At 37.9% G+C, this 23896-nt stretch overlaps 1 protein-coding gene across 2 annotated transcripts in view; it reads left to right on the top strand.

Moving 5' to 3' along the window:
* The window catches only part of SP4 (Sp4 transcription factor), a 69686-nt gene that overhangs the window by 23754 nt on the left and 22036 nt on the right, over positions 1-23896 (top strand). For both annotated transcript variants that reach the window (XM_061197701.1, XM_061197700.1), the window contains exons 4-5: positions 14497-14725; positions 23168-23367. In XM_061197701.1, coding sequence (XP_061053684.1) covers positions 14497-14725; positions 23168-23367 — 429 coding nt within the window. The remainder of the gene's footprint in view (positions 1-14496; positions 14726-23167; positions 23368-23896) is intronic.

Below are 23896 nucleotides of genomic sequence, written 5' to 3'. Positions count from 1 at the left end.
TGAAATGTTAGATACTCATTGGACAGCCATAGTTCAGAGACTGTAAATCTGGCCATATTTTACACTTTGTTGTTTAGGATTTTAAAATCATTCGTAATTCTTTGTTTACTAATTAAAACTAAAATTTTTATGTGATACAAGTCTACTGGTGGCCTTTGAACTTAAGTTAGTAAGTTGTTAGGGTTTCTAAGCAATATAACTAAATGTAGTTTTATTTTGTTTTCAGTTTATTTTGTTCTCTCTAAGTTTATAGAGGATTTACTAGGTTGAGAAATAAGAATACTTGCATGTTCCTTTCCTTTTCAAAATCATCAGGGGTGAGCAGGCAAGAGTCTTCCTTGGTAATGAATAGATCATCATCTGCCCAAGCTGATAAAGCACATTGAATTTTTCCAAGGGACAGCAAAATAGAAATAGAAAATAATAACTAAACTCCCTAATGTGACAAAGGGGATAGGGATATGAATTTGATACACTATTTTTTTTTTAATTAGTTCTTTTACTTTATATGATTTATTTCCCAGCTATTGCTATGTATCATGGTTAAATGTACATATGTAGAAATAATCTTGAGATACCTTAGCTGTGAGTAATTAATGAAATAAAATATTAATACAGGTGTATTGTAAATTCATTCATGGTCTTTTGGTGCTTTATTGTGATGAAGAAATTAAAAGGACAAAATAATTAAACTTAGGAGTTCTTAGAACTATTTAAGAGGAAATGTAGAGATCATTTGTTAAGAATTAGGCTTTGATTATAATTTTACAGTGGAGTTCATTCATTTCCTTGTCTGCACACATCTTTAAATTATTTAAGTTAGTCTCTTCCATCAAATGCACAAACAGTTCTGTCTTCTAAGGTTTATTTCTGAAAATAAGATTTTAAATTAATCTGTGAATTTATGTAAGTGAACAGAACCTTTTCTTTGTCTATGTTCTAACCGGCCCCCCCCCCCGAAATATGCCAAATGTTATTTCTGTTCAAGAAAGTCAATATAATTTTAAAAATTCCGCCCCCCCCCACCCCCAAAGATGTGCTCATACTCATCTTAATTGGAACTGAAAAGAGGTGACTAGAACTGAATTCCCCACAACTGAAGATGGGTCTGGATTGCATGGTAGAGGATGTAGGATGGTTCTTATATGGTTAGAATGATTCCCTCTATGGTTTTAGAGAAAATCTGTGGCTGGTTCATGTACACTTGGAAGTAGAAAGCTAGTCTTTCCTGGTTGCTCAGTTTGCTGTTTAGAGATGAATCTTAAAATAGCCATCTATGGGGTTAGACTGATCCGTGACAGCCTAACAGTGTTGGCTCAGCCTCCCTTGGACCTGAACTGCACAACTATTTTAAGCTGTGAGCCTAAGAACTGACAGGGCATACTGTACCCTGGTAGCACTGAGTGCCACTTCTGTGTTTCCAGGGCTGGACAGATCAGGTGTAAACTTCTATGCAATTAAGACTATCATTCTAATGTTTTAGGAATCCTCATACCAACCTACACAAGCTAGCTTGCCTTGATGTATCAGATTTCATTAAAATAAATACCATTGTGGGGGGAAAGAAAGATAATTAAAACAGAAACCCTATATTTTACCTGTTTATTTTGAGCACTGCTTGTTTGGGTGAACTGCCTATAAAACAGAAAAATCCCGTCATTTGATGATCATTGTTAAAAGATTTTGCTGTTTTCGGAAGCCAGTACACTATTTCCCGATTCCGTGATTGCCTTTGCCCATTCTCTGCTGTCATGTCAGACTGCTTTTTTCCCCTATTATTTCCTATCATTGAGTTGTAAGTGTCCCTGGTTGCTGATTTTCTCTTTTCTTATTACTTGTAACCTCTCAACTACATATCTTTTTTGTGGTTAGTCCTTAAGTTCCTACTAAGTGTAGGCACAGAGCTAAATTCCTAGAACATAAAGATGGTATAAGACATAGTCCCGGCCTTCAAAAAAGGTTCTGTTCTATGAGGAGACAGAATATTCATTAAAATTAAAGACAGTACATAGAAACAATATAGTAAAAGCAAACTGAATGATAAAAGGTAGTTATATTGAAATTAAAAGCAGGAAGATGCCACTGAGAGCCAGGATAGAAATGAAAGGCTTTATGACGCCTAGGAGGCTTGAACTGATTCTTGAAGGAAGGGGAAGCCCCCCAAAAAGCATGAAGTAAGAAGGAACGCATTATTGGCCAAAGAAACAACAGGTACAAAAGAGAGGAAGCTGGAATGTGCTTTACATATTTAAGAAAGAATTGGTAGATCCTTTTAGTTAGAACCAGTTCCCTGTGGATACAGTACTGTGTAATCAAAGTGGAGACTTTGAGGGAAATGGTAGAAGATGCAGTTGGCAAGATTGGTAGAAGTTTGGTTATAGACTGAGAGTGTCAGACCAAAGACAGGGCACAAGTCACTGAAGGAGTGTGTGAATGTGTTAATTTTTAGAGGGATAGAGGAGGGGAAGTTTCATTTATGAAGTGGTATTTTAGTTTTATTATCTAGCAGACATAGGAGAAACAGGAAAGCCAATTTTGGGACCGTAGAGTTAGCTCAGATATCAGTGATGGGAAATCAGAACTTGGGTGTAAAGTGTGACTCAAGAGACTTTAAGAAAACAATTGACAGGTTTTGATGCATGACTATAGAGAGGAAAGAATAAGGTAAAGGTAATCCTTAAGAGTTTGAGCCCAGGTGGCCATGAGAATGATTGCACTGTTAAAAGAAACGACAGTGAGAAAAGCAAAGTGATGAACCTGAATTTTGATATTTTTAAGTTTGAGTTAATAGTAAAACATTTCTTTGGAGATGTCCAGTTTGTATTTGGAGATTGTATCTGAGAAGAGGGATCAGAGTTGACGTTCCGGATTTGGAAGTCTTCTACGTAGAGCTGGTAGTTGAAATTATGGCAGTATGTGAGATTGATGAGGGAGACAGTTTTGAGTTTGAAGTACAGTGGAGTGACAGCTAGCCTTAGGGTTACACTCAGTCTTCTGGGGACAAAGGAAGGGTTGAGTCTAGAGAAGTGAGAGCAGTCAGGGAGATAGGAGGAGGACAGGGTTGTATGTCAACAACTAAGAGGAATCTCAGAGTGTTAAACGTTGAAAAGATGACTTGGAGAGTGAGTGTTGAGAAAAGTTCGTTGTTGAAACTTGAAGAGATCCGAGAACTGTGCTGTTCAATATGAAAGCCACAAGCCACATGTGACTATTTAAGGTAAAAACTAATTAAAATTGAAAACTTATTTTCTCAGTTGGACTGCATTTCGATAGCTAATAGCCACATGTGGCTAGAGGCTGCCATATTGGAGAGCGCTGATACAGAATTTCTTCATTATTGCAGAAAGTTCTATAGGACAGTACTACGTTGTAAAGCTCAGGGAATGTTACAGCAAAACTGTGAAAGCATTTAAATGGATGAATGAGTGGTGAAAATATGACCTAGCAAGTGTAGGATACACTTTGGATAAGTTTGATGAAAACAGGAAGAGGACACTATATTGGGGGCTAGTAGAGAAAGGCTTTTTAGGACTGATTATGTTCATTCATTTGGTAAAAATTTATTGCGGTCCTGTTAGTTGCTAAATACTATGCTAGGTATAGAGACCACAATGCTAAAGAAGGCATTAAAGAGTATATAAATATGTAACTGGAGCAGGGATATGGGTGGTTGGTTAGAAATCAGATTAGTTATGATGTAGTGTGATAATGCTTTAAATAGAAGGAACTGTCTTCTGTGGGGACATAAAAGTGCATAGTTGGCCCTGCCCTCCATATTTGCATGTTCCACATCTGTGGATTCAGCCAACTGCAGAACATAGACAAAGGACAGGTAAACACTTCGGTGGTTGGTTGAATCCATGGATGCGGAACCTGTGGATATGGAGGGCTGACTATGGAAGTTGAGCAGGTTTTGGTAAACACAGAGGGTCCTGGAACCAGTCCCCTGAGGATACAGTACTGTGTAATCAAATGAGGGAATTTGTGAGGAAGGATTCTTAAGGAGGTGGTACAGGATGGCTCAAATAGGATGGCAAGAAATTAGCCAGGTTGGCAGAGAAAGGATATTCCAGGCAAAAGGTCAGAGTCATGTCATGATGTGATCAGGGAACCACAGATAGTTTCATGTGTTCAGACCAAGAGTTTATCTGCTCAAGTTGTGGTGGCAAGGGCCAGGTCATGGAGATTCTTCCCTTGTCATGATAAGAATTGAAAAGGTATCCTGAAAGCTATGAGGAGCCCTCGGGGGACCTTAAGAAGTGGAATATCATGGTCAAATTTACATTTTAGGTTGCATAATATGGACGTGGATGGGAGGGGGCTAATCTGATTTCAAGGAGATTGGTTCAATAGGAATATAGAACTAGTGGAGAGGGAAGGACTGGAGAGAGAGAAGAAATATGTTTTCTGAGGCAGTATTAGAAGACGAAATCAATTTGTTTTCTGAGGGGAATTACCACTGGATATGGCAGAAGTTCAAAGAGGCAAGGGATTATTAGCAAAGGATGGCAGATGAAGCCAGAAGAGGTTGCTGAATTGAGAGTGTGTTTCCAGTCAGATAACTAGAGAGCAAGGTGAGGATGAGGATGAAGTTCAAAGTTTTGGGATTAGTGGTGATTTTAGCCAGAGTTTGTGGTTCTGTGCCTGAACCTTGGAATTAGACAGACCTTGATTCAAGTCTTGGTTTTACCACTTAATCTCAGTTAAGTGTTTTTCTAGGCATTAGTGTCCTCATCTGTAAAATGGCAATAATCGTGTTACTTTAGTGGAATAATATATGTACAGTGCTTTTGCGCAGTGCTTAGAGCACAGAAAAGTTTTCACTAAGTGCTAGCAACCATTTTTTGTTATTATAATTATTTTTCTTTTATTGAGTTCTTCCTTTCTATTGTCAGTGTTCTTTTTCAGGGCCTCATTATCTGGAAGGTAAAATAACTTCTTAACTGGCTTCTCTGCCTCTAGCTTTTCTGTCACATACTTGATATTCCAGAGTTTACCTAAAACCCAAATTTGATTGTGCACTCCTTTTCCCTTTGTCAGAGCCTTCATAGGTTTCCAGTTGCAGACTTTTCAAGTTATTAATACTTTAAAAAAAATTTTTTTTTAATTTTTTTGGCGGTGTTGAGTCTTTATTGCTGCGCGTGGGCTTTCTCTAGTTGTGGTGAGTGGGGACTACTCTTCGATGCGGTGCGTGGGCTTCTCACTGCGGTGGCCTCCCCTGTTGCAGAGCACAGGCTCTAGGCTCCCGGGCTTCAGGAGTTGTGGCTCGCGGGCTCTGGAGCGCGAGCTCAGCAGTTGTGGCGCATGGCCTTAGTTGCTCCGCGGCATGTGGGATCTTCCCGGACCAGGGATTGAACCCGTGTCCTCTGCAGTGGCAGGCGGATTCTTAACCACTGCGCCACCAGGGAAGCCCTAAAGAAATATTTTGGGTTACGAAGTTAAGTTATTTTTACTGGGAGGGTTATATAGTAAAGAAACTTTGGGGATTACTAGTGTTTGTTTTCTTACAATCAGCATTCTCACTGCTTGCTTCTTAATTCTGCTTAGGTGTCCCTTCTAAGTGTATTCATTCTGTAAGAATAGGATAGTTCTTCCTTTCACTTTCTTGAAGTCAGGTATCAGATCATTAGTGAAGTTTAGGGTTCATTTTTAAAACGTTGCCCAAATCTGCTCTTCATGGTCGACATCTGCTTTTCATGAATAACGGCAACCACTTTAGGACTTAAAATGAGAGTGAAAAAGCTTAATTACCACCTGCCATGCCTCATCAATAGCAGATCCTAAGTGATTGGAGTTGCCTTTCCTTCCTAGTTCAAGGAGGTTCAAAAGAGCAACACCTTCAAGCATCACAATTGGTTGGCAGGTTTTACTTATGTATACCTCTGAGATACCTGCTCTTGAAATACAGCCTAGTGTCTCTTAGGTGTTGTTGAATTTCTGACCCATTTTAAGAGATGTACAGCTTGTAAACCAAGCTTGACCTGATTGTGTGTGGAGTTTTTTTGTTTTTTTCAATAAATAGTAATGAAAAGCAAAATCTTAAATTTATGCGTAGGGCTGGTTTAGGCAGCTTTCCTATCTGGTCAGTGTAAAGGTCATGTTAGGACACTGATAAAGTCATGTCCATAATGTAATATGGAGGATATAATGATGGGTCTTCTACAGGTCTTATTCGAAAATTATGAATAGAACTTCCACACTCCATTCCATTGATTGTTTGGCAATGTTGTATCTAAAATGTGACCTTGAATCCATTAATTTTCTGTTTAAGACCATTTATAACTCTCTATTGCCTCCAAAGCCCAAATAATATCCCTGGTTCCCAGGGAGATACCATAGCCACCTGGAAAAGAGTGCAGGGCTCTGGATTCAGGCTGAACAAGGTTCACATCCTGGCTTTGTAACTTGATGGCAGCTGTATAACCTTGGGAAATTTACATAACCTCTCAGAGCCTTCAGAGAGGGCATTAGGTGACAAAGTATAAAGTAGTTGATTATGTGTTCTGGCCATTTAATAAATTCAGTAAATGTAGGTGATTATTATATGGCAGCTATTCTCTGGTTGGGGAAGGGAGGGATGGCCATGATTTTTTAACAAGGATCCACCCCTCACACCCCCACCCCAGAAAGTCACTTGTTTAAGAAATTGAGTAAGGCCCTTCCTGATCTATCCCTCCAGCACTACCTTTAGCCCCTTGTTTCCTTGAACTGTAACCTCCAGCAATATGCTGTCTCAGAGTTATGCCCGTAAATATACCCATTCCCATTGCCTTCCTGTTTACCTTTATTCTTTCTACCTGGCAGTGGTTTTATCTCCTCCATGAAACCTTCATTGTTTCTCCTTTCCAGTAAATCATCTTCCTCTGTACTACTTAGGCATCTTATGTATGTTTTTGTTGTAGCACACATTATAATTATTTGTTTAAACTTGTCTTCCCCACACGTTCGAGTTTCAAGTCAGACTTTATCTTTATTTCTCCAGCAGTGTTAAGCATGTAGCAGGTACTGAGGAAATGTTTGTCGAATGAATAAATCTCACTTGTACACTAGGTTTTTATGCAAAGATCTAAGACTTATGGAAACGTGAGCGGCTGTTATTAAGTATTTGTACTTAACCAGTTATGCAATTTCAGATGTATTGGCATTAACATTGAGTGTTTATTGTACTCCAGACATTGTGCTAAGTGTATTACATGCGTTATCTCAGTTAATTCCTGCCACTCAAAGGAAGAAACTACAGAGATTTAGAACTCAAAGACAGATCTGCCTGACTTCAAAGCTCTGTTTAATCTATAGTTATTGCTAAACTGTCTGTTGTACCTACTCAGGGACTCAGTATAGGTTTACAACTTGTACATGACCCATGGTAGGTCATGGAAATCATTTGCTAATATATAGTTCACCTTCATTTAAGAAGTGCAGAGAAGACTCAGTTATTTCTTAATGTTCTCAGGTTATAGTTCATCTGTAGAAAAACACAGAGTTGACAGCTCTTCAATAGGTAAAGAAGTATTTTGGAATAAGCATAATTTCAAACTCAAGGTATTATTCTTTTTACTACCACTGTACTATGGAATCCATCCAAGTCAAATATCTGTCAAAGTCTGTTCCCAAATGTATGTTACTCTCTTTGTAAAGGCTTTAATTCAGAGTCATGTAGTTGCTTTTTCTTTTTTTTTTTTAATGGAGACGCATATAGTTTATCGTTTTTCTAGGCATATAAATGTACCATATTTTAATTTTTCATATATTTGATTTTGGTTCTGATTGTTTATAATGAATAAATGAGGGTCACGAACATTAGTTGAGTTATGGAAGCTCAGTTTAAGTAGGGTTTCTTAACCTCAGCACAATTGACATTTTAGACCAAATAATTCTTTGTTTTGAGGGCCTGTCCTGTACACCGTAAGATGTTTAAGAGCATCCCTGGCCTCTATCCACTAAATACCAGTAATACCTTCCAAGTTGTGAAAACCAAAAATGTCTCTAGACATTGCCAGATATCCCCTGGAAGACAAAAATACCTCCAGGTGAGAATCACTAGTTTAAAGAGACTTAGAGCCAACAAGAGTAGAATTTTCAGTTAACTTTTTTTTTTTTTGAACAGCTTTATTGAGGTGTGATTCATATACCATACGATACAACCATCTAAAGTTTACATTCAGTGGCTTTTAGTGTATTCACAGAATTGTGCATCCATCACCATGATATAGTTTTAGGACATTTTCATAACCTCATAAAGAAACCCCAGGCACATTAGCAGTCACTTCCCATTTCTTCTCCCTACCCCCCCTGCCCCCCAGCCTAGACATACCTGGTTATCTTTTTATGTTTAGGAATACACAGCCTTCTTGTCTGTTTTAAGTTAGATTATAAGGCAACCAAATCCTATTTCAGAGTATAGTTATTGAAAACTATTTGCATCAAAGTAAGGAGACATATATTCTTTCCTTCAGAGGCCTTTGTTTAGACAGACTCCCAGTTAAATCTGTAGAGGAAATAAATAAACCAGAATAGGCTGATTTAAGAATCATTTTAATGTTATTCACAACAATAAGAAGTCCCTCTAGCCCTCCACAGCAAGTTTTATATTATGGAAGTCAACAGTTTTTGTTTTTCCTGTTCAAATCTAGTAGATAACCTTATATCCTAGACTATGTGTAAAAAACACAATTATGAAACATGTACTTAAAATAGTGTTTTGAACCTGTGCTTCACTGTTATCAAGTAGATCATTTTCAGTGAATTGGTAGTTGGGTTAATTTCTTTACAGATAGATAGTTGGGGTTTCTTTTATTTTTCAAATGTATAGGCCTATTTTACGTACACAGTAATGTTACCTGTCATTCAAATCTTGCAAGTCATGTTTTTTTCCATAAGAATAAATAAGGACCAGTTGCATTATATTCTCTTATTTATAAAACGAAAATATTAACTGTCCTACTTCCCTCAAAGGGTTGGTGTGAAATGCTAAGAGGATCAAATCAGTACAGTCAAAGGAAATGGACAATAAGGTTGTATCTTCATCTTTTATTATTTCTACTTCTCCCCTTGTGTTCCCATTGTATTTAAATGTTGTGAAGGCATCAGAGTTTTTAAAATGTCATTTATAGCTGACTTTGCAGGGCTTGACCAAGCCGTATTTCCTTTGGTTTTAATATATGTGGTTAAAGCTTATACATCATAGAAAATATTTTAAACAAGACAAAGCGTCCTTAATAAATAGAGCTACACAAAAGAAAAGACCTAAGCCATAGTAGATAACTGGCAAAGGATTTGAACACACAATTCAGAAAAGGTATTCAGATGGCCAACACATATTTGAAGAACATGTTCAATTCTATTAGGAATCAGATAAATGCAGATAAAAGCAATAACAAAGTTCCATATTGGGTCTGTTAATTACCAGCAGGTTTTTTCCTTTTAAAATTAGTCTTTAATATGCTAGTAATACATGGAAACATTTTCCTTGTTTAAAAAAAAGTGCAGGCTAACACTCCTGCTGACTACACTCCAATCTCGGACCCCGTTTTAGAAGTAAGCACTGTTAATCAGTTTGTTACATATCCTTTCAGACTTTTTTCAATTTATGTGTTAGGTGTGAAAATCATTGTAGGAAATATATAATGTCTGTAGTATATATCATAATGTAAACATAAGTAACTTTGTTTCATTCAGCCATATATTTTAGAGGTTTATTTAGGTTAGTGCATAAAGATTTCTTTCATTCTTTTTAACTATTACAGAATATTTTTTTTTCCCAATATACACTTTTAAATTATTTATTTATTTTTTTATTTTTGGCTGCATTGGGTCTTCGTTGCTGCACACAGGCTTTCTCTAGCTGCGGTGAGCGGGGGCTACTCTTTGTTGTGGTGCGTGGGCTTCTCATCGCGGTGGCTTCTCTTGTTGCAGAGCACAGGCTCTAGGCACTTGGGCTTCAGTAGTTGCAGCACGCGGGCTCAGTAGTTGTGGCATGTGAGCTCTAGAGTGCAGGCTCAGTAGTTGTGGCGCACGGGCTTAGTTGCGCCACAGCGTGTGGGATCTTCCCGGACCAGGGCTCGAACCCGTGTCCCCTGCACTGGCAGGCGGATTCTTAACCACTGAGCCACCAGGGAAGCCCCAGGATATTCTTATTGTATAATAGTTCTGCAATTATGATTCTTCTGGAAACAATGTTAAGAATGAACTTATAGAGGACAGTGGTGGCGGGGAGACCAGTTAGGAAGCTATTGTAGTAATCAAGCAAGAGAAAATGGTAGCTCGGAGTACCGTTTTTGTGGGATAACCTGTCTGATTCCTAGACAGATTCCCTGTGAAAAATCTGTGTGGAAATGTTCCCTGGCAGATGACAAGAAGAGTCTGACACTCATGAGAGGTGTTTGAGCATAAGGTACAGATTTGGGAGATACAGCTTACACAAAGTAGTAAAAGTTATGAAAGTGTGTGAACAAACCAAGGAGCAAGTTAGAATGAGAAGTTGGAACTATGTGGGGGTGGCTAGAGAAGTGGGAGGAACACCAGTGGTGAGTAGTACCGAGAAGCCCAAGAAGGAGAGCATTTCAAGAAGAGGGTGGGATTAGCAGCTCCAGGTGCTCCAGAGGTGAAATAAGGTCAAAGGGAAGAGTACGTTTGGGTTTACCATCAGAGAAATCGTTCGTTCTGTCATCATTTTAGCAGAATGATGGGTTGGACACCTAATTTCAGTAGTTTAAAGAGAGAATGGGAGGGACTTCCCTGGTGACGCGGTGGTTAAGAATCCACCTGCCAATGCACGGGACACAGGTTCGATGCCTGATATGGGAAAGATCCCACATGCCGCGGAGCAGCTAAGCCCGTGCGCCACAACTACTGAGCCAGCGCTCTGAGAAGCCCGAGCACCGCAACGAAGAGTAGCCCCTGCTCTCCACAACTAGAGAAAGCCCACGCGCAGCACGAAGACCCAACGCAGCCGATAGATAGATAGATAGATAGATAGATAGATAGATAGATAGATAGATAGATAGATAGAAAGAATGGGAAATGAGGAGTAAAAGCAACCAGTGTAGGTAAATCTTTTAAGAATGTGACGTCAGTTTAGGTTTAAATGCTGATAGGGAAAGCTAACAGAGGAAGAGTTTCTGAGAATATAGGGAGTTAGCTCCGACAGTCAGGTTTTAAGGACAGAGTGGTCAATGGTGTCACATGCAGCAGTGCAGTCTTACTTATGTGCACTGAGAAAATGCACATTGGATTTGGCCTTTAGGAGGAAATCTGTGAGCCAGGAGCTAAGTCCCTGTGGTGGAGTCCTTTGAATGCCAGACTTTGGTCAATGGGGAATGAATGAAAGTTACTGAGCACAGAAGTGATATGATCAAAACAGCATTAAAATGTGTTTTTCTTTTAAACTTTCCTTTATTAAGCTTATGTTATTGAGTGGCTCTGTTGTTTGGGCTCTGTTCCACATCTGGAGATACAGCAGTGAACATAACAGGCAGGATCTCTGTTACCATGGCACTGAACATTCAGAAGTGAGGCGAAGACAAAAAAATAAAAGGACAAGATAATTTAAGGCAAGTAAGACAAAACTTGGTGATGATACAGAAATGGACTAAGGGGAACTACGGTGATGTGGTCAGGAATGGCATTTCTAAAGAGGAGGATTTGAACTGAGATCAGACTATTACTAACGAGTCAGCTGTGCAAAGATCTGGGTGCAAAGGCATCCTCGCCCAGACTCGAGAGTGTGTGCAAAGGCCCTAAGCAGGGAATGAGCCTGATTTGTTTGAGGACCAGAGAAAAAGGCAAGTTTGTTAGGAGTGGAGTGAGCAAGGGAGAGACTAATACAAGATGAGGTCTGAGAGGTGGGTGGAGTTAAACTTGAGCAGGGCCTTGGAGGCCTTAATAAGGAGTTTGGTGGCTTGTTCTTGATCGGTCACAGTAGAAATGAAAGAAAAGTAGTATTGAGCTGTTGTTGAACTGTCTGGGACATCTAGGTTAAGAAGTCAAGAGAGTTGTCAGGCTTAAATATTTAAATTCAAATATGGTTTGCTTAGTATTATTCCTTGAAATAACTCCCCAGGTTGTTTAGGCATTGAACAAATAAACGTTCGTAGGGAGGCTTGAGAGTCTGTTGAAATGGTATGATCAGCCAGTGATCATGGATCTCTAGCAGTTCTTTGACACAATGAAGGGCATCTTAAATAAATATCATTGCAACCTGAAAGGAATGACCAACTGTTGTATAAACAGTAGCTGGAAAAATTACGGCCAGAAATATCTCATGACTTCAGGGGACATAAAGAATACTTGCCAACCTGAAATACCTACATCTCCATAGGGACCAAGCTATAAAGACTTTGTATAGTGTTTAGTGCTGGTTTGGATAGAACTCCCGTTTCCAAAAACGCTTTTCCCCCCCCCCAGTAAATAGGGAGTATGTGTATCACTGTGCTTCTAGATGCATAAGTAGTTTGAATAGTTTGCTTAGCCAAGGTCATCCTTAAGGAATCTGGTTTTACCGAGTATGTAAAACTTATGTGTGCCCGAAAGCTGCATTGAGGCATAATAATTATACTTTACATATTGCTTTACAGTTTACAAAGCCTTTACCCATTAGGAAATCAATTTGATCTTCATAAACAACTCTTTAAAGTAGATAAGGGCCAGGAATTTTAGGGAGGTCAGTATTATTAGAGGTGAGGAAAGTGAGGATCTCCAAGTGTACAGTCACTGAATGGGACGTGAACTCACAACTTCTCACTTTACTTTTCATTTCTTTACCTATCACACCTTGTTAATGCAAAGGTGAATGAAAATTTAAACTTTACTAGAAGAACTAAAATATGTGTCTTTACTAAAGCAGTGACAGACCACATTTTTTTTTTTTATTATTAATTTTTGGCTGCGTTGGGTCTTCGTTGCTGCACGCAGGCTCTTCTCTAGTTGTGGCGAGCATGGGCCCACTCTACCTTGCTGTGCGCGGGCTTTTCATTGCGGTGGCTTCTCTTGTTGCAGAGCACAGGTTCCAGGCACACAGGCTCAGTAGTTGTGGCTCATGGGCTCTAGGGCGCAGGCTCAGTAGTTGTGGCGCACGGGCTTAGTTGCTCCGGGGCACGTGGGATCTTCCCGGACCCAGACTCGAACCCGTGTCCCCTGCATTGGCAGGCAGATCCTTAACCAGTGCACCACCAGGGAAGCCCCACATATATTTTATTTGTATTAAAGTTATTGGTGCTACCAAAGGTTTCAGATTGCTGTGACTACACAGAGGAGGGTGAGATTGACTTTGGCTGGCAGAGTCAAAGGTTTAATTTTGTTTTGAAAATGTGTGCTGTTTTCTCACTTGCTAATTTTTATTGTCTTTCCTTGGTTGCTCCGCATGTTTAAAGTACGACATATGCAGCTTTAAAATAAACCCTTTTATTTTATATGCAGTACTCACATGTTTGTTTCTGCAACCATATTTTATTCTTGTATTGCCACTCAACTCAGTGGAGACTAGTAATAATAATAGCTAACGTGTAATGAACAATTCTTTGCTAGGCGCTGTGTGGTGGTAAGGGGTTTGTAAAAATTAACGTATTTAATTCTTACATCAACTCTGAGGTGGGAGCATTCCTTCATAAATTGGTGTTTTTTTTCCTGCCCCTTCACATACTTGCTATTCCCACACCTGAGAAAGTAGAACTATGTTGAGAGAAAGTATAATTATAAGGCATACTCATGTACACTCAGGATCAATTTAAGCCATGTAAATTTTGTCATATTATATATTGCTTATCATATTTTTCTCTAAGCCAACATAGCCAAGTTGGTATGTGTACTGACCTGAGAGGTGAAAACTAAGCTATATAACATGAGTGAATGAAATAATATCCTAAATGTCTGTTCTGTGATTTTAGTGACAGTATGTAATAATCATACATGGTTTTGCATTTTAAAAAAACTGCTTAACTCAATGTGTAAAATAAAAAAAAAGACTCATCAGTAAAGAGATGTTTGCTTAATTTAAAGTGTTTAGGAATGAGAAATGTCCATTATACTTAATCCTTTGTTTAGTTACTTTTTATTCCTGTATTTTCATGGAGTGAATGAGATATGTTGCTTACTGTGGAAATGGTCATAATAATGCTTTGTATTTATATAACATCTTTCATCTGAGGATCTCAAAAAATGTCTCATGAATCGTCACAGCACTTCAGTGAGGTAGTAAGGTAGCAAGGATTATTAATCTTCATTTTACAGATGGAGAAATTAAGCCACAAGAGGATTAAAATTTATGTATAGTCCCACCAACCAGATATAGAGGCAGCCTGAGCTGCTACGGTTAGAACATTATATTTTAGGAGGATTGGCATAGTATAAAACTTAAATTAACCCCTTTGCTTTTGTACTTTACACAGATAATCTGTTAGAACAAATACGGTAGCTTTAAAGTGTCCATATGGAAATTTTTTAAATCCTTTTTTTAGGAATAGAAAACATTGTAATACTCTTTTCCCCTCTCATTTTTAGGTCAGCAGCAAGGACAAGATGGAGTGAAAGTCCAACAAGCTACAATAGCTCCTGTAACCGTAGCAGTTGGAGGAATTGCTAATGCAACTATAGGTGCTGTTAGTCCTGACCAACTCACACAAGTGCATTTGCAGCAAGGCCAGCAGGCTTCTGATCAAGAGGTGCAGCCTGGCAAGAGGCTTCGAAGAGTTGCCTGTTCCTGTCCTAATTGTAGGGAAGGAGAAGGAAGGTAAATGCTCTATTGCCACCCAACTCAGTGGAGACTAGTATAATAGCTAACATGTAATGAACAATTACATGTAATCAAGGCACGTAGGGTATTAGTTAAAATCAAGCCATTGGCTGAGTACTTCGATCATTAGAACATCACTAGCTTTATAGCCCAAGAGTTGAGATACAATATTGTTATGAAGGGGATTAGATTGAGCTCTTCTGGGAATGGGATTTCAGTGGTCCTCTACCGTGTACCTTTTACTTTCTTTTATGGTTTTCTTTCCTCATTTATTTATGTAAAATTTTAAAACAACTTTATTGATATAAAACTTACATACCATGTAATTCACTCATTTAAACTGTACATTTCGGTGGTTTTTAATATATTCACAGAGTTGTGCATCCATCACCACAGTCAATTTTAGAACTTTTTTGTTCCCCTGAAAACAAATCCTGTATTATTTAGCTATCACTGCCTCTTCCCTCCCAGCTCTAGGCAACCACGAAACTAATTTCTGTGTATAGATTTGCCTATTCTAGACATTCATGCAAATGGAATCATAAAATATGTGGGTTTTGTGACTGGTTTCATTCACTTAGCATGTTTTCAAAGTTGATCCATATTATAGCACGTGTCAGTTCTTCATTCTTTTTAATGAACAAAATAATATTCCATTGTATGGATATACAATATTTTACTTATCCATTCATCAGTTGTTGGACATTTGGAATTTTTTCCACCTGTTGGCTATTATGCTGCTACAAATATTGTTATACAAGTTTTTGTTTTTGATTTGCATTTCCCTGATGACTAATGATATAAAGTGTGTTTTCGTGTGCTTACTGTTGGCCATTTGTGTATCTTTTTTTTTTTTTTTAATTAATTAATTAATTAATTTTTGGCTGCGTTGGGTCTTCATTGCTGCTTGCGGGCTTTCTCTAGTTGTGGCGCGCGGGCTTTCTCTAGTTGCGGCGAGCGGGGGCTACTCTTCGTTGCGGTGCACGGGCTTCTCATTGCAGTGGCTTCTCTTGTTGTGGAGCACAGGGTCTAGGCACGTGGGCTTCAGTAGTTGTGGCATGCGGGCTCAGTAGTTGTGGCTCACGGGCTTAGTTGCTCTGCAGTATGTGGATCTTCCCAGACCAGGGATTGAACCCGTGTCCCCTGCATTGGCAGGTGGATTCTTAACCACTGTGCCACCAGGGAAGTCCCTGTGTGTCTTCTTTAGAGAATTGTCTGTTAAGATCTTATGCCTATTTTAATCAGATTATTTGTCTTTTTATTATTGAAATAGTTCTTCATATATTCTAGATACAGGTCCCTTATTAGATTTATGATTTGAAATATTTCTTCCCGGTCTCTGAGTTGTCTTTTCACTTTCTTGATAGTGTCCTTTGAAGCACAAAAGTTTTTAATTGTGAAGTCCAGTCTTTTCTTTGGGTGCTTCTGCTTTTGGTGTCATATCTAAGAATCCATTGCCCAATCTGAGGTCACAAAGATTCCCACTTTTCTTATAAGAGTTTTATAGTTTTTGTTTTTACATTTAGGTCTTTGATCAATTTGGGGGTTAATTTTCATAACTGGTGTGAGGTAAGGGTTCATCCAACACCATGTGTTGAAAGACCGTCCCTTCCCCATTCTTTGGATGGTTTTGGCACCCTTGTCAAAAATCAGTTGATCATAGACACATAGGTTTATTTCTAGAGTCTTCAATTCTGTTTCATTGATCTGTCTGTCTGTCTCTATGCCAATACCACACTGTCCTGATGACTTTGGCTTTGTGGTAACTTTTGACACTGGGGGGTATGAGTCTTCCAGCTCACCCAACATGAAAGGGTTTTTGATTGTGTCAGGTGCTTTTCTTCATCTGTTGAGATGATCATGTAGTTTTGTTTTTTGTTCTGTCAATATGGTATATTACATTAATTGATTGTTAAATGTTAAAGTACTTTTACATTCATGGGATAAATACAACTTGGTCATGCTATGTAATTCTTTTTATATGTTGATGGATTTGGTTTTTTACTATTGTGTTGAGGATTTTTGCATCCATGTTCATGAGAGATACTGGTCTGTAGTTTTCTTACAATGCCTTTGGGTGGGCAAGGGTGTTACTGGCCTTGTAGAATGAGTTGGGAAGTCTTCTCTCCAATTTCATTTTTTGAAAGTTTGTGAAGAACTGGTATTAATTTTTAAAATGTTTTGTGAACCTGTGAAGCTCACTGGGCTTTTCCTGTGTGTATTTTTTCGACTACTAATTCAACATCATTACTTGTTCTGAGTTCTGTCTTGTTCTGGAGTCAGCTTTGATACTTTGTATCTTTCTAAGAATTTGTTCATCTTATAGTTTTTTAAGCAATTGGTATACAATTGTTCTTGGTATTCGTTTATAATCCTTTTTATTTCTGTAAGGTTGGTAGTGATATCCCTTTTTTCATTTCTGATTCTAGTAATTTGAGTCTTCTTTTTTTTTTTTTGTTAGTCTCCCTAATTGCCTGTTGGTTTTGTTGACCTTTAATCAGCCTTTGGTTCCATTGATTTTTCTCTATTGTTTTTGTATTCTCTAATTCATTAGTTTCTGCTCTGTTCTTTATTATTTTCTTTCTTCTGCTTGCTTTATTTTAGATTTAATTTGCTCTGTTTTACTGTCTTAAGATGGAAGTTTAGGCTATTTAAGATCTTTTTTCCTTCCAGTTTTATTGAGATATAATTGACATACAGCACTGTATAAGTTTAAGGTGTACAGCATAATAATATGACTTAATACATCATGAAATGATTATCATAATAAGTTTAGTGAACATCTGTCAGCTACAAAATTAAAGAAATAGAAAAAATATTTTTCCTTGTGATGAGGACTCTTAGGATTTAACTCTCTTAACAATTTTCATATATAACATACAGCAGTGTTACTTATATTTATCATGTTGTAGATTACATTCCTAGTACTTACTTACCTTAGAACTGGAAGTTTGTATCTTCTGACTGCCTTCATCCATTTCCCCTCCTCTGGTAACCACAAATCTGATCTCTTTTTCTGTGAGTTGTTTGTTTGTTTGTTTGTTTTTGAGGTGTAACTGACCTACAACACTGTTAGTTCCTGTTACACAATATAGTGAATCACTATTTCTATACATTTCACAATGATCACAGTAAGTCTAGTTACGATATTATCACTGTACAAAATTATTACATAGTTATCGACCATATTCCCCACACTGTACATTTCATCCCCTGACTCCTTTATTTTTTAACTGGCAGTTTGTACCTCTCAATATCCGTCACCTTTTTTTTTTTCCTCCCTCCACACCCCTCTCCTCTGACAACCACCTGTTTGTTCTCTGTATCTATAACTCTGTGTTTTGTTATGTTTGTTCGTTTATTTTGTTGTTTAGATTCCACATATAAGTAAAATCATTCAGTATTTGTCTTTCTCTGTCTGACTTGCTTCACTTAGCGTAATATCCTCTAGGTCCATCCACGTTGTCACAGATGGCAAGATTTCATTCTTTTTTTGTGGCTGAGTAATTTTCTATTGTGTGTGTGTGTGTGCGTGTATATATACACGACACACACACACACACCACATCTTCTTTATCCATTCAGCTATTGATGGGCATTTAGTAGGTGGCTTCCATATCTTGACTATTGTGAATAATGATGAAGTGAACATAAGGGTGCATGTATCTTTTCTAATTAGTGTTTTCACTTTCTTTGGATAAATACCCAGGAGTGGAATTCCTGAGTCTTATATTAGTTCTATTTTTAATTTTTTGAGGAGTATCCATACTGTTTGGCGTAGCGGTTGTACCAATTTACATTTCCAACAACAGTGCACGAGGGCTCCCTTTTCTCCATATCCTTGACAACGTTTGTTATTTGTTCTCTTTTGTATACTAGCCATTCTGACAGGTTTGAGGTAAGATCTTTTTAAATGTAGATATTTACAGCTGTAAGTTTCCCTCTAAGCATTACTTTATGTGTATCCCCTAAGTTTTGGTATGTTGTGTTTTCATTTTCCTTCATCTCAAAATCTTTTACGATTTCCCTTTTGATTTATTCTTTGACCCATTGGTTATTTAGGAGTATATTGTTTAATTGCTAGGTATTTGTGAATTTCCCAGTTTCTTCCTATAAATGATTTCTAGTTTTCTTCCACTGTGGTCAGAAAACTTTGTTATTTCTGTCCTTTTAAATTTATTGAGGTTTGTTTCACAGCCTAGTGTATGATCTGTCCTGGAGAACATTCCATGCACTCTTGAGGAGAATGCTGTTGTTGGCTGGAGTGTCCTGTGGATGTCTGTTAGGTCTTGTTCATTTACAGTGTTATTCAAGTCTTCTGCTTCCTTGTTGATCTTCTACCTAGTTGTTTTGTGGAAACATCATTGAAGATAGAGTATTGAAATCTCCAACTATTATCATTGAATTGTCTATTTCTCCTTTCATTTCTGTCAGTTTTTACTTCTGTTTTGGCACTCTCTTTTTACTCTTGTTTAAATGCATGTATGTTTCCCGATGGATTGACCCATTTATCCTTATCAGATTTCTCTCTTTATTTCTAATAACATCTTTTGTTTTAATGTTTATTTTGTCTGGTCTTAGTACAGCCACTCCAGCTTTCTTGTGGTTGTTTGCATGATACCGTTTTCCATCTTTTTACTTTTCAATATCTTTGTATTTTTGTATCTTTAAATGTAAAGTGTGTCAGCTATAGACAGTACGTAGTAGGATCTTGTTTTAAATCTAATCTGACAAAACCTACCTTTTTATTAGTTTATATAATCCATTTACATTCGATGTTATTATCAATATAATGAATTTATGTCTGCCATTTTACCTTTTGTTGTCTATGTCTCGTGTCTTTTTTTGCTCCCCTATCCCTCCCTTACTGCTTTCTTTTGAATTAAGTTACTATCATTTTAATTTGTAATATAGCATTTTAATTTCATTAATGATGTTTTCACTGTACTTATTTCTCTGGTGCTTGCTCTAGGCCTTACAATATATATCTTAATTTATCATAATCAGTTTAAGATTTATGGTAACTTAATTCCAGTGAGTTACAGAAATGTTACTCCTATATAGGTCTGTTCCCTTGTGCTTCTTTTTATGGTATTACTGTTATACATAAGTGTTACAAACCCCACAATACTTTGTTATAATTATTATTTTTATAAATTTATGTCTTTTAAATTTGCTATGTTAACTTTATCATTTCTGGTTCTCTTTATTTATTCCCATGAATTTGAGTTCCCATTTGGGGTCATTTCCTTATGGCTTTGCTCCCAGCCACCTCCTTTGTGCTGTTATTGGCAGATATGTTACATATGTTGCATTTCTCTAATGCTACAGGCTTGACAATACATTTTATACATATTGTTTTATAAAATTGCTTTTTATTTTTTTATTAAACCACATTTAATTATCTTTGGCTGCTTTGGGTCTTTGCTGCTGCACATGGGCTTTCTCTAGTTGCGGCAAGCGGGGGCTACTCTTTGTTGTGGTGCACGGGCTTCTCATTGCGGTGGCTTCTCTTGTTGCGGAGCACGGGCTCTAGGCGTGTGGGCTTAAGTAGCTGTGGCGCGCAGGCTCAGTAGTTGTGGCACACGGGCTTAGTTGCTCTGCGGCATGTGGGATCTTCCCAGATCAGGGATTGAACCCATGTCCCCTGCATTGGCAGGTGGATTCTTAACCACTGTGCCACCAGGGAAGCCCAAAATTGCTTTTTAAATCAGGTGAGAAGAAATATGCACTTACACTGTCCTTTATAATTACATAATTACCTTTGCTAGTGCGCTTTTGTTTCTTTATATATATTTGAATTACTTGCTGGTTTCACTTGCTTTCAGCTTAAAGAACTTCCTTTAGTATTTGTCGCAAAGCAAGTCTACTAGCAACACATTCTCTTAGTTTTTATCTGGGAATATCTTTATTTCACCTTCATTTTTGAAAGATAGCTCTGCTGGATATAGGATTCTTGTTTGAGGTTGTTTTGGGGTTTTTTTTTTGTTTTTTTGTTTGTTTTTGTTTTTGTTTTGTTTTTGAGTACTTGAATATGTTTCTACTGAGAAGTCAGCCTTTAATCCTACTGGGCTTTCCCTGTAAGTGATGAGTCATGTTTCTTGCTGTTTTCAAGATTTCATCCTTGTCTTCGGGTTTCAGGATTTTTAGTGTAAAGTGTCTGTTTGTAGATCTCTACATTTATCATATTTGGAGTTTGTTGAGCTTCCTGAAAGTGTAGGTTAAGTTTTCAGCTGTTATTTCTTTGAATATTTTTTCTGCTTCATCCCCCACTCTCCTTTTCCCTCTCGTCTCCTCTCCTCCTGGTATTCTCATTCACATGTTGGTGTTCCACATTTCTCTGACATTCTGTTTATTCTTCTTCTGTTTCTTGTTTGCTTTTTGGGTTGTATAATCTCTATTGAACTGTCTTCAATTTCACTATTTCTTCTTTCTCTTCAGTCCCTCTTGTGAATTTTTCATTTCAGTTGTACCTTTTATCTCAAGAGTTTCCAGTTGGTTCTTTAAAAAATCATTTCTAGCTCTTTATTGATATTCTCTGTTTGATGTGACATTGTCATTATACCTTGCTTTACTTCTTTAATCATGATGTCCTTTAGTTCTTTGAATGTATTCATAATGGCTGCTTTGAAGTCTTGTTAAATTTGTTTGCTCTCACAGGCAGTTTCTCTTGCCTGCTTTTTCTCTAGTGTATAGGTCGTTTATTCCTTCTTTGTTTCTGGTTTTTGCATGTCTCATAATTTTTTGTTGGAAACTGGAGAAATAATATATTGTAGCAACTCCTAGTACTGCCTTCTGTCCTTCTCCCACCCCTGGCTTGTTACTGTTGTTTGTTTGTTTGTTTAGTGATGAGCTGGATTATTTTCATGAAAATCCCTGCCCCCACTCCTCCCCCCCCCCCCCCCAGTATGAAGCTGTTGCTCCTTAGCGACCCTGGGATGACAGTGGTTTTGGTAAGGATTTTTTTGGCTCTTTCCCTGACCACACCCAGCTGTTACGCTTCACTAATTGCCAGCTGATTGCTCTGTCGTTTTCAATAATACCCTGAAGCATATATTGCTCCACAGACCGATCCAATCAGAGTTTAAAAAGGCAGAACTTAGGTCTGTGCTTGAGATTTATTCTGATTCTGTAAGACTCTTACCGGCTACCTCTTTCCTCAGTTCTCTCTAGCAACCTAGCAGTCTGTAGTTTAGCTTATGTCTCCAATGAATCTATTAGTCTCCTCCCAGTTGCCTTTTGCAACAATCTCCACTGTCTTTAAGATCATCCTTAGGCTCAAACCTCTCCACACTTTGTTGCAAATGAAGTCAATTTCTTGGGAAGAGATTTGGAGCCTTCTGTTTTATGGTATGCTCTCCCTCTGGCCAAAATCTCTGTGTCATGGCTCTTGAACTGGGGGGTTGGGACAGTGGCACATTTCTCCCTATGCATTCTGTGCTCTAGGAGCTGAGCACTTGGGGGCAGGAGGTCAGCAGTAGCCTCAAGTTTTATTGGCTGGTCACTCCAGGGTTGGAACCTCTGATTTATGAACTACAAATGAGCTGGGTCAAGGGTCATCTGGACCCCAGTGTTTTCATCATGCCTTATCCAAGGTCGAGCCTGTGTCTCAGGGGTTGGGATTGGGTGGAAGAAGGTTGTTCCCCGTCTGTCAGCCACACTCACCTGAAACTTAGCCTCAGTAACAGGTAGCTGCAGGTAGATTGAGAAATACTGATGTCCTGCCTCTCTTGGGGAGATAACGCAGCAACTAGAAGGGTGGGAGAAGAGGGAATCCTGTTGTTGATTGCACAAGTCTATAGTGTTTCTGTGTCAGGGGAGGTGGAAGGAGGAGGGAGAGACAGAGTGAGTATTGGTTCAAATACAGCAGACTCTCACTCTTCTTACCAAGTTCTGTTTGATTTTCATGAATAAATGTTTCTTTATTTGCTGTATACTCATAGGGCCATTTCCAGAGATTGTAAATGGTATTTGCTTTTTTTTGTTATCATTTGCACTGGTTTCACTGGGGAGTAGGTCCAGGGAGCTCTTCGTGCTGCTTTTGCTGGAAGTGAAACTCTGAACCTTACACTTTTAAGTGAGGATTACCATTCTTTGGTATTTTAGAGGAGAGTGTTCAAGTGTCTTGAAAAGTTTAAAGAGATTTTTTTCCCAGGGGAGGAACCTACTAGGAAATGAACATGTGAATTCCATGGCAGAACATACATTCTCTAAAATTAAATTGTTTTCATACCACTTTTGAGTTTACTACACAGTGCTGTTTTTTTTTTTTTAATTGAAATTTTTCTGATTTTTAACTACAGTTGTGGCATCATGATTTAAAAAACCCATTTAGAAAAGCATCATTTAATTACCTTGATTCCCTTTTACTTTTCCTGAATTATAAGCTTGGTGTTTGGGAGTGTAATTAATGTTTGGTTTTTGTTTTTGTTTTTGTAGAGGCAGTAATGAACCAGGAAAAAAGAAACAACATATCTGTCATATTGAAGGATGCGGAAAAGTTTATGGCAAAACATCTCACCTACGAGCACATCTTCGCTGGCATACTGGAGAAAGACCTTTTATATGCAACTGGATGTTTTGTGGCAAAAGATTTACAAGGAGTGATGAGCTTCAGAGACATAGAAGAACCCATACAGGTTAGTTGATTTATTTTAGGACTTGTACTTGTTACTTCTTTTCTCAGTGCTTAGATGAAAATTATAGTGATAGTTCGCTATCAAATTGGGAAATATGGAAATTAAAGAGAGAAAATTCATTTTAGTGATTATATGAAAGATGTTTAAGGTCAAAATTCTTTACCTCATTTCTGAGATATATTTTATTCTACTTTTCGTAAGCTGTATCAGCATAATTACATGACTTGGAATTTATTCCATTTGCTTATCTTGCATTCTTAGCATGTTGAACTCACATGTTACTTTTTGTCAGTATTTAAGTTGATGAGAAGAGAGTTGAATTATCATCTTATTGGTGACCTTGATTAGTTTTTGTTTTTTTACAATCCAGAAAATTGGCTGAAGTATCAAGAAAAGTATAACAGATACCTACCTTAACTCTCACTCAGAATTGACAGCTGTTAACATGCTATATTATCTGTTATTTTTTAACAAAACAAATCATATAAAGTTGACATCATCTTTGTCCTCCTACCTCTCAAAGACAACA

The sequence above is a fragment of the Eubalaena glacialis genome, chromosome 8, assembly GCF_028564815.1.
Source record: "Eubalaena glacialis isolate mEubGla1 chromosome 8, mEubGla1.1.hap2.+ XY, whole genome shotgun sequence".
Lineage (NCBI taxonomy): Eukaryota > Metazoa > Chordata > Mammalia > Artiodactyla > Balaenidae > Eubalaena > Eubalaena glacialis.
The sequence above is the reverse complement of the archived record's forward strand: the minus strand, read 5'-3'. Positions and strand labels throughout refer to the sequence as shown.